This window comes from Bison bison, unplaced genomic scaffold (assembly GCF_000754665.1).
Source record: "Bison bison bison isolate TAMUID 2011002044 unplaced genomic scaffold, Bison_UMD1.0 scf7180017864508, whole genome shotgun sequence".
Taxonomy (NCBI): Eukaryota; Metazoa; Chordata; class Mammalia; order Artiodactyla; family Bovidae; genus Bison; species Bison bison.
Genome location: NW_011495064.1, coordinates 5,434,388 through 5,445,938, shown reverse-complemented (window position 1 = coordinate 5,445,938; position 11,551 = coordinate 5,434,388). Strand labels below are relative to the sequence as shown.

The following is an 11,551-nucleotide window of genomic DNA, read 5'->3' as shown; positions in this document are numbered from 1 at the left end:
CGCTGCCGCTGCCGCTGCCTCCGGGAACGACCCAAGGCTGAAGGAGGCTCCCACCAGCATCAGCGGCGGCGGCCCCCGCGCTCCCGTGGGCTCCATCAACGCCAGGACCACCAGCGACATTGCCAAGGAGCTGGAGGAGCAGTTCTACACACTGGTCCCCTTCGGCCGCAACGAGCTTCTCTCCCCGTTGAAGGACAGTGACGAGGTCCGGTCACTCTGGGTCAAAATTGACTTGACACTTCTGTCCAGGATCCCGGAACACCTGCCCCAGGAGCCGGGGGTCTTGAGTGCTCCCGCAGCCAAGGACTCTGAGAGCGCGCCCCCGAGCCACGCATCGGAGGCGCCCGTGGAAAAGACCTTGCCAAAATCCAAGAGGAAACGCAAGGTAGGCCTGGAAACCTGAGGGGCTAAAGGCGCAGTGGGAGGGAGGGCCCCTAACTTGTGGGCAGGTCCACTGGTCTGGAATGTTCCAGGAGCAGGGGTTTATGTGTCCTTCTTCAGCAAACGTTCATAGAGCACTTTACATAAGCGCATAGGAGCCTGCTAAGTCGCTTCAGTCACTAAGTCTGACATTCTGCAACGCTATGGACTGTAGCCTGCCAGGCTCCTCTGTCCATGGGATTCTCCAGGCAAGAATACTGGAGTGAGTTGCCATGCCCTTCTCCAGGGCATCTTCCCAACCCGGGATCAAACCCTTGTCTCCTGCATTGCAGGCAGATTCTTTACCATCTAAGCCACCAGGGAAGCCCAGTATAAGTACTTGACACATATTAACTCAACTCAACATCCTTAGAACCGCCCATTGTGGGAAGACCAGCTATTATTCCCATGTGATAGATAATTAAGGCCTGTCCCACTGCATGTGGAAGTAGGCAATTGGGAAATCTTCACTGAATGTCTTCAGGGAATGAGCTAGAAGCTGGACCAGTGAGGAAAACTAAACACAGGTGAACCCCATTCTTTGCTGGAAGAGGTGGGGTCATTCATTGACTTAAGAAGTCAGCTGCCTCATAGAGTTGAGTAAGGCTGTGACTAGGGAGCCACAGGTTGGTGCTCCCCATGGTATTGAGCAGAAGGACTTTGTGGTAGAGACAAGCTGGGAACAGGGCCCTAAGCAGGAGGGACTTTTGAGTAATCAGAGGATTCGCTGCCAAAGCTAGGAAGCCAGCTGAACAGAGAGGGATTGAACAGAGTGAGGCAGGCAGGGACTTAAGTGCAGGGAGAGCTGGACGAGGGTCTAGAAGTAGACCCAAACACTTGGCCATTCAGATGTTTTTGAAGAATTTTTGAGCACAAGAATCACTTAATCATAATTTAAAACCAGTTCTGAGAATCTTTACCCCCTCCTGTTACTACATCTTCAAAAGTGACTAGGACCACAGCGAAAAACTCAGTGGGTAACAAACCAAAGATTATAGTCATAATGGATGGCCCCAATTTGGGACAAAATCATTCACAACTGTTAACTCGTGTGTATGTCCCCACAAGGGATGCTAAATCATTTATAAAATCCTTACAACTTTTGAGGCAAATATTCTTGTCATGCCCCTTTTACAGATGAGGAAACTGAGGCTCACAGAGCCTAAAGTGACTTGCCCTAGGGTCATATAGGTGAGAAAGGACAGAGCTGGGAATGAAGTCAGTTCTCTGGCTGTAGGGTCTCCCAATAATAAACCAGCTGGAGATTTGTGTAGTACTTTTGCCTCACGGCCCCTGCTCAGAAGACTCCATGCTCAGAATTTAATGCCTGTGGTTGCCATCTTGGAATTCTCCCTTTTATCTTTGAATCCGTCTTTTGCAAGAGAAGGTGGTGGGACAACAGAACATGCCTGGTCCCACCCCTACCCATTTCCCCAGGATGGGTTCTGCCTGCCCTGTGGCCCCTTTGCATTCCTGGCGGGAGCAGCCTCCCCTTTCTGCAGCCCCATCCAGGGACCAAGGCACAGGCATAGTGAGGGTTGGGGTCAGGATCAGCACCTCCCTGCCCTCAATCCAGGTACTGAGGGGTCCCCCAGGAGAGACTGCCAGTTGGCCTTGGGGAAGGGGTGGTGCCTGGCTGCACTTCCTCACCCCTCGACCCACAGCTGGCAGATGGCGGAGACCATTTGCTGGGCTGCATGGGCGCACCCAATCTCAGGCTGGCACTCCTGGCATTCGGGAGAGTCAGCGCATGCCAAGCATCCCCATGCTTCCAGGAGCACAATGTAAAGCAGCAAATAAACACACTTCTCTGACAGGTTAAGAGACCAGTTTCAAGACAGGAAAATGTTCCTGACTTTAGTACTTTATAATGTTACCCTTTTACCGCTTATTTTTTTTTTTTTGAGGTATAATTGACATAACATTATATTATTTTCAGTTATACAATATAATGATTCAATATTGGTTTACATGTGTTGCAAAATGACCACAATCAGTCCAGCTATCATCCATCACTATACTTAGTTACAAATTTCTTTTTCTCCTGGTGAGAACTTTCAAGATCTCCTGCTGCTGCTGCTAAGTCGCTTCAGTCGTGTCCGACTCTGTGCGACCCCCATAGACAGCGGCCCACCAGGCTCCCCCGTCCCTGGGATTCTCCAGGCAAGAACACTGGAGTGGGTTGCCATTTCCTTCTCCAATGCATGAAAGGGAAAAGTGAAAGTGAAGTCGCTCAGTTGTGTCCGACTCTTCGAGACCCCATGGTCTGCATCCTACCAGACTCCTCCGTCCATGGGATTTTCCAGGCAAGAGTACTGGAGTGGAGCTACTTTCAAATGTGTGCCACGGTATTATGAGCCATACTCACCAGGCTGCTTATTAGTATTGCACTACATCCACATGACTTACTCATTTTATAACTGGAGACTTGTACTTTTTTATTTGCTTCGCCCCTTCATTTTGTACCCCGCTCTCCACCCCAGAGTGGTTTGGTTTTGGTTTTCAGATTCCACATTTAAGTGAGATCCTAAGGTCTTTGTCATCTTTGTCATCACAAAGAATCGGACAAGACTGAGTGACTAACACACACACACCCCACTCATTTCACTTAGCACAGTGCCCTCCAGGTCATTCTGTGTTGTTGCAAACGGCAAGACTCCCTTCTTCCGTTGTATACATTCATATGCCACAATGTCCTTATCTATCCATAGCCATTTACGCTGTTTCCTTGTCTTGGCTTTTGTAAATAATGCTGCAGTGAAGGTGGGGGTCTTTTGAAATCAGTCTTTCAGTTTTCTTTGGATAAATACCCAGAAGTGAGATTTTTTCTCCGCATCCTCACACAGGTATTATTTCTAGTCTTTTTGATGACAGCCATTCTGAGAGGTGTGAGGTGGTATCTCATTGTGGTTTTGATTTGCATTTCCATGATGATTAGTGATGCTGAGCATCTTTTCGTGTGCCTGTTGACCATCTGTATGTCTTCTTTAGAAAAAATATTTAATCAAATCCTCCGCCTGTTTTTCAATCAGATTTTTTTGTTTGTTTCTTTGTTGTTGAATTGCAAGTGTTCTTTATGTGTTTTGAATATTAACCCCTTTTTGGATATATTATTTGAAAATATTTTCTTACATTCAGTAGATTGCCGTTTCATTTTATTGATGGTTTCCTTTGCTGTGCAGGCTTCCCTGGTGGCTCAGCTGGTAAAGAATCTGCCTGCAGTTCCGAAGACTTGGATTTGATCCCTGGGTTGAGAATATTCCCTGGAGAAGGGAATGGCTACCCACTCCAGTATTCTGGCCTGGAGAATTCCGTGGACTTTATAGTCCATGGGGTCACAAAGAGTCAGATGCAACTAAGCGACTTTCACTTTGCTTTGCAGAAGCTTTTTCATTTAACATAGTCCCACTTGTTTATTTTTGCTTTTGTTGCTTTTGCTTTTGAAAATCATCATCAAGACTGACATCAAGCATCTTCTCCAGCTTTTTGAACATGGGGCGTAGCCTTTTCATTTTGCGCTGAACCCCACAAATCATGCAGTCAGCCCTGACCTCCTAGGTGACCTCAATCAGGTGACCTTCCCTTCTGTGTACTTCAGTTTCTTCATTTGTAAACTGGTGACATCTTTACAGGGATGTTGTTGGGTTTAAATGATATAATTTAGTAATACAGGTTAGCTCGCTACACACCTGCCCCTCTTTTCCTTCTGTTTTCCTCTGCATATCCTGCCCTCCTCATTACTTGTCAGATGCATTTATCCATCAATCTCCCAGGTGATTAATTGATTAATGAGTAAGTCAATCAGTCATCTGGAGATTGATGGATAAATGGACAGGCTGATATAAAGAAAGAGAGAGAGGTGTTTCAGAGATACAAATTGATAAACGTATAGAGATTGGAAATACATAGAGCTATACAGGCATATGTCAATAGAGATGTGCAAAAACAGAGACATGTATAATTCATAATCTATATTTAAGTAATTTTACTATCCGTGGACTTTTTAACTTATGAAGCGTCATTTACACTAAGCCTGACACTCAGCTCCCCTCATGAAATCTACCGGAACATAGGTCAACATGCATAGAGAAGGGAAGAACATGTGCACAGTGCTCGTTACTCATCGTCCGGGCTGTGAAGCCCCCAGTTGCAGGTGTGGGAGGTGGGACATCGCAGACCTGGCTGCCCAGGGTGCAGAGTCTAGCCCTGCCGGAGCCCTGGGGGCCCAAACTAGGGGGTTCAGAGCTTTGGCTCGGATCATCCATGGGGCACAGTTTCAGCGTGAGCATCTGTGGTCCCTCCTCCAGAGGCTGACATCCCAGCCAGAAAGAGAAGGTCAGAGTCTTTCTATCTTTAGTACCAGTGCCCGTCTCCTGGAAACACTGCTGAGAATCCTGAATGTCTGCTGTGTTGCTGCGATCTCAGCAACAATAGAAGTTGGTTGAGTGCACGTGCATTACCCCTGCGTGTGTGCTGTGCTAAGCTGCTTCAGTCGCATCTGACTCTTTGTGACCCTATGGACTGTAGCCCACCAGGCTCCTCTGTCCATGGGATTCTCCAGGCAAGAAGACTGGAGTGGGTTGCCAGGCCCTCCTCCAGGGGACCTCCCCAGGCCGGGGATTGAACCTGAGTCTCCTGTGTCTCCCGCATTGGTCGGTGGGTTCTTTACCACTAGTGCCACCGGGGAGTCCTGCGTCACACCTATTATGCGTCTAAAGTTAAATACAATCGTGGAAACAATCCAGTCGAACTGCTGTTTTATAAAAAGATCCTTCAAGGCCGTGAATTTCAGAAGAAAAGCCTGAGCTTGTCACTGCTCCTACAGCATTAAGCGCAGGACAGGTCGCTTGCTATACTTTGTTTGGGTACCAAGAAATGCCAGAGAAAGGGATGCTGAAGCTCCAGTGAGACTCCAGCGCAGGTCTTCTTTGGAGGGTAGAATCCAGCCCGTTGGTTGAGCGGTTTTCATCCATCACAATATTCCCTCCTGCGGTTTGATCCCGGTGTCACACTTTTTCCTCTCAGTAAGCTGTCAGTGGTCAAAACGACAGATTTCGTCCTTATTCGAGGAGGAGCTGACGGGGAACCAAGGCCGGGGCCGAGAGTGCTGCCATCGTGTTGGTGCTCAGGAGCTTGTCCAAAGAAGCCCCGAGCTGGTGGGATGGGAGTTCACCGCGATCCCTCGAAGTCCGAAGCTGATTGGTCTTTGCTTCTTTCCATACAGTGTGACAACGAAGACGATTACAGGGAGATCAAGAAGGCCCCGGGAGAGAGGGAGAGCGCCTCACGACTGAGCGCCTCTGCCAACAGTACTTTGTCCGCAAATCATTGCAGCATGAACATCAACAGGTACGTGCGCTCCTGCAAAGGCAAGGGTTGGTGGAGGCATGCCTGGGTCTGAGAGGCACGTGTTTGCAGGGGGAGAGTCAGATTTTTTTTAATGATTTCTCTGCTCTGGGTGTCCAGACCAGGGTTCTTGGACTCCTTAATCAATAGAAATTGATAAGAGGCCAGAGGAGAAATTCAGCCAAGGCTTCCTTGGGGCTCAGGCTGCAGCTTGAAGGAGTGAGGAAAAAGTAACAGTTTCCCTTGCTCGCTCTCTGATGGGGGCAAGCGCATTCCTTAAATGTGAGGAGGGAAGTTGTGGGTCCAGGGGTCACGCTGGAAGCGGACTTAGGTGGTCTGCCCACCCGCTTTGTTGGTCTTGTGTGCACGGCGCGTGCACAGGACCTGCTTTTGCTCCCAGTTCCTCAAAAAATTGGCAGTTGGGTTTTTGGTCTTTTTGTATCTTGTGGTTCATAATTTGCTCCAACTGCACGTGCTCACTGTTGCTTTTAGTCCCTTATGCTGTGCTTAGTTACTTAGTCATGTCCAACTCTTTGCGACCCCATGGACTGTAGCCCACCAAGATCTCTGTCTATGGGGATTCTCCAGGCAAGAATACTAAAATGTGTTGCCACGCCCTCCTCCAGGGGATCTTCCCAACCCAGGGATCGAACCCTGGTTCTGCATTGCAGGCAGATTCTTTACCGTCTGAGCCACCAGGGAAGCCCTCAGTCCTTTAGGATTGCTTTGTATTTTGTTGCTATAGGACACATGTGTCCAGGTGCAAGCGCTGAAGCAGAGGATCCCAGGGTCCCAGCCTGTCTCTTGCAGACCTGCTTCCCTTGGTGTGGGCTTCCCTGGTAGCTCAGCTGGTAAAGAATCCTCCTGCCATGCAGGAGACCCTGGTTCAATTCCTGGGTTGGGAAGATCCCCTGGAGAAGGGATAGTTAATACCCACTCCAGTATTCTTAAGCTTCCCTAGTGACTCAGACAGTATAGAATCCTCCTGCAATGAGGGAGACCTGGGTTTGATCCCTGAACTGGGAAGATCCCCTGGAGGAGGGCATGGAAACCTGCTCCAGTACTCTTTCCTGGAGAATCCCAGGGACAGAGGAGCCTGGCGGGCTACAGTCCATGGGGTCTCGGTCGGACACGCCTGAGTGGCTAAGCACACACACAAGCTGCACCAGCACGCCTGGGCGTGTGCTGCTTGTCACAGTTCCAGGGGCACCAGCCGTGCTTCTTTGTAACAAAAGGCCAGTTACCAGCTGTAGAACATTCTATCCTTTCAAAAACACACCCTCCACTCTGAACATTTAAAAACTGAATTCTGCCTGTGTGCCAAGTCACTTCAGCAGTGTCCGACTCTGTGTGACCCCATACACTGTAGTCCACCAGGCTCCTCTGTCCATGGAATTTTCTAGGCAAGAATACTGGAGTGAATTGTCATGCCGTCCTTCAGGGGGATCTTCCCAACTCAGGGATCGAACCCACGTCTCTTATGTCTCCTGAATTGGTGGGCAGATTCTTTACCACTAGCGCCACCGGGGAGACCCTAAAAACTGAATTAAGAGTCATGAGAACACTAAGCTTATCACGCAGATGTAATAAGCAGACTCTTCATACAACACACCTAAAGATCCTGGCTATGCGCTGAATTTGTGGTGACAGACAAGATCGGGGTCTCCAAGGTGAAACAGCCCCTCCTCAAAGGGGTTCCAGAGGGACCTGCATGGCGCTGACTCCCCTCCATGACAAACAGCTTCCTGGCAAAGCAAGGCCCCGGATATTTATTACAAGCGAGGAGCTCATCATCAGTCATAGAAGCTCTTTCCATTTAGAAACAGCACAGCTCAGAAACCACTTTCCCTCTGCTCAGACACTCTTCACTCTCCCCGACTGTGTACATAGAATTTTTAAGAGGAGATTAATGTTTCAGTGCAACACATAAAAATGTAAACTGAAAGGTTAGGAGAAGATGTAGAGCAGTACTAAAACCCGGAGAGGAAATTAGAGAGCCCAGGCACCCGCGCGCAGGCAGCTGCAGTGTTAGAATCACCTTGGGGAAGGACTAGGGCTCTGGAAGGTCTGAGTGAGGAGGAGCAGCAACGAGAAGCTGGCCAAGCCCGCAGTCCTCTGTGCCCAGCAGACAGTGTCCCAAAACACTGCGCACATATGGAAGGAGAAAATGCGGCTCCAAAGTGTCTTTTAAATGTGTGATTGAGTTACACATGTGCTTCTTTGTTGATGCCTTAAATAACCTGTCTGCTGGCTCTAGTAACTGCTGTAATTGCTCGTAGTGATGAGTCTAAGTCATATCTGAAGATGCCTGCAACAACCGATATGACATGCAAATATCTGTGGTTTCCATCGGTGACACAGTCACAGGTTTTGCTAGCAGTACTCCTGCTAACCACTCGTCTGGATTCCTGCCTTCGTTCATCATTAAAGGAAATGTTCCGTTTCAGTGAGAGGTTAATGAAAATGAAGATGTCATTTCTTTTCCATGCAAGTTCAGGGACCCCAGGATAAAAGCAGAGGTCCTCAATCTCCGGGGTTGAATGCCTGAAGATCTGAGATGGAATTGATGTAATAATAATAGAAATAAAGTGCACAGTTACATGTAATACCCTTGAATCATCCCAAAACCATCCCTGCTCCTGGTCCTGGCCCGTGAAAAAATGGTCTTCCCTGAAACTGGTCCGATGCCAAAAAGATTAGGGACTCCTGCTCCAGACCCTTTGCTTGGCAGAGCCTACTGGCTCTGATAGTTTCACTTACATTAAGTAGGGACTCAATGCCGCGATGAAAGAGCTTTGAATTTTTCTAGGAAAAGTGGTCTCTGTGTTTCTGAAATTGCGATTACCTCTGTCAAGCTGTACCAGTGTAATAAGACAATTCTATATATATGGTAATCGCATGTCCCAAAGACATGATCCCAACAATGTTTCAAAATTACTTTGGTCAACTTCAATAGATAAACTTATGATGAAGAAGAAAAGATTGTGTGTGCTTGACAATATTTAATATAATAATTTCCTTTCCTACAAGTGTTTAAAATCATGTAATAATGTAGGAATTTCCCTGGCAGTCCAGTGGTTAAGACTTCACTTTCCCAGTGCAGGGGGTGTGGTCAGGGAGCTAAGATCCCACATGCTTTGTGGCAGGAAGAAAAAAAAAAAAACATTAAACAGAAGCAATACTGTATAAATTCAATAAAGACTTTTAAAATGGTCCACATCAAAAAGTCTTTTAAAAAAAATAAAATCATGTAGTATATGGCTTAAAACTCAATGTTCAAGAAACTAAGAACATGTCATCCGGTCCCATCACTTCATGGCAAATAGATGGTTTAACAATGGAAACAGTGACAGATTTTATTTTCCTGGGCTCCAAAATCACTGCAGATGGTGACTGCAGCCATGAAATTAAAAGACACTTGCTCCTTGGAAGAAAAGTTATAACCAACCTAGATAGCAGAGAAATTACTTTGCCAACAAAGGTCCATATAGTGAAAGCTGTGGTTTTTTCAGTAGTCATATATAGATGTGAGAGTTGGACCATAAAGAAAGCTGAGCACCAAAAAACTGATGCTTTTGAACTATGGTGTTGGAAAAGACTCTTGAGAGTCCCCTGGACTGCAAGGACATCAAACCAGTCAATCCTAAAGGAAATCAGTCCTGAATATTCATTGGAAGGACTGATGCTGAAGCTGAAGCTCCAATACTTTGGTCACCTGATGTAAAGAACTGACTCACTGGAAAAGACCCTGATGCTGGGAAAGATTGAAGGCAGGAGGACAAGGGGACAACAGAGAATGATATGGTTGGATGACATCACTGACTCAATGGACATGAGTTTGAGCAAGCTCTGGGAGCTGGTGATGGACGGGGAAGCCTGGCTTGCTGCAGTCCATGCGTTGCAAATAGTCTGACACGACTGAACGACTGGACTGAACTGAGTGCATGCGTGCTAAGTCAATTCAGCCGGGTCCAACTCTTTGCAACCCTATGGACTGTAGCCCAGCAGTCCCCTCTGTCCATGGAAATCTCCAGGCAGTAATACTGGAGTGGGTTGCCATTTTATCCTCCAGGGGATCTTCCCGACCTAGGGATCAAACCTGCGTCTCTTATGTCTCCAGCATTGGCAAGTGGATTCTTTACCACTACAGCACCACCTGAGTACTGTATGTAAAATAATAGAGACTTAGAAATAGGGTTTCTTTACTCATGTGTCAAGAAACCATTACATTCAGACAGTTAACATCCATCTTGAGCTTCAGTGTTTTGTCCTCACTGGCTGAGCTACTTCTGATTCGCCCAAGGCAGTTTTCTAGAACACAGCTTCTCACTTCTAAGTTGTTGGGTGCACAGTGCTTTTTAAACCAGAAAGCTGTCATCAGAAATTCTCTCCCTACACAAATGTGTTTGCATAGCATTAAGCATCTTGGTTTCTCATTTGTTCTAGAGGCCTACATTTGTAATTTCTACACTGTGACCACCAACTAAGGATATTGCTTAAAAAATAAGAAGTGACTTTAAGGGCTTGTTTGCAGTGATAGCCAACACATGCAATTAAGAAGTCATAAATGCAGGGATAATGACTAACTCTTTGTCCGATGAATTTACCTTACATTACCTGACTCCACCAGGTGACTTCTAGAACCATCCCAAGTTAGCAATGATTGAGTTCATTTTGGGCTAATGTGTCTTCCTACTCTTTGTTTCAAAGTGAAGTAATAGAGAGAGCCCTATCTGCATTACATACATTGTAAAGACCCAGATATAAGTGACTCCCTTCTGTGATGGTCCACTGGGATGTATATTCAGGCATAGACAATAGTTTTGAAGGTAAAATAAGGAAGTAGAAATCAGAAAATGTCATTTCTAAAGACTGTTTCAGTTCTTTGTATTCATCAATGCCTGGTTGCCTAACAATTGGAAGGTGGCTTAATGCTTGATTATTCTGCGATTGTGTTATTCTCCGTGTGATAATTAGGGAGAAGACAATGGCAACCCACTCCAGTACTCTTGCCTGGAAAATCCCACAGTGGAGGAGCCTGGTAGGCTGCAGTCCATGGGGTCGCTAAGAGTCAGACATGACTGAGCGACTTCACTTTCACTTTTCACTTTCATGCATTGAAGAAGGAAATGGCAACCCACTCCAGTGTTCTTGCCTGGAGAATCCCAGGGACGAGGAAGCCTGGTGGGCATCCGTCTCTGGGGTCGCACAGTCAGACACGACTGAAGCGACTTAGCAGCAGCAGCAGCAGCAGCAGCAGCAGGTGTTAGCAAAAGTCCTTTTGGAAGTAGAGATCTCATGTATCATTTAATTGAGTTTCCCATTACCTGCTGCTTGCACTTGTTAGGAAAACAGTAAGTGGTTTGCTGTGTATTTTGAGATCCTTGGATGAAAAACTTGGGAAGTGAGAGTATTATTCTTAGTCGTTTAGCTCCAGAATTACTCTTAATTCTTGGAGAATAAGTAAAGAAACAATGAACAAAATGTGTTTGTTGTTTGTTACGGCCCTAATGCCATAAAATTGTTTCCTGGCAGAAGAATTCCCAGTAAACGTCTTCCTACCAGCAGGTTTTAAATGGGAGGTTTGGGTCATATATAAAACATTTTCCTTCCCCTGTGCTGAGTGTGTGACATTCCATTACTGTGACTTCCTTTCTCAGCTTGGCAATACCAATAAATAAAAATGAAAAAGTGCTCCGGTCGCCCATCTCACCCCTCTCCGACGCATCTAAACACAAATTCTCCGGCGAGGACTTGACTTCCTCCAGCAGATCCAACAGCAACG

The 11,551-nt window shown here is 46.7% G+C and overlaps 1 protein-coding gene across 1 annotated transcript in view; it reads left to right on the top strand.

Moving 5' to 3' along the window:
• AFF3 (AF4/FMR2 family, member 3) overlaps window positions 1-11,551 on the top strand; it is a 551,769-nt gene that overhangs the window by 503,141 nt on the left and 37,077 nt on the right. The window contains exons 13-15 of the mRNA XM_010829861.1: window positions 4-385; window positions 5,645-5,769; window positions 11,427-11,545. Of these exons, the coding sequence (XP_010828163.1) occupies window positions 4-385; window positions 5,645-5,769; window positions 11,427-11,545 (626 nt within the window). The remainder of the gene's footprint in view (window positions 1-3; window positions 386-5,644; window positions 5,770-11,426; window positions 11,546-11,551) is intronic.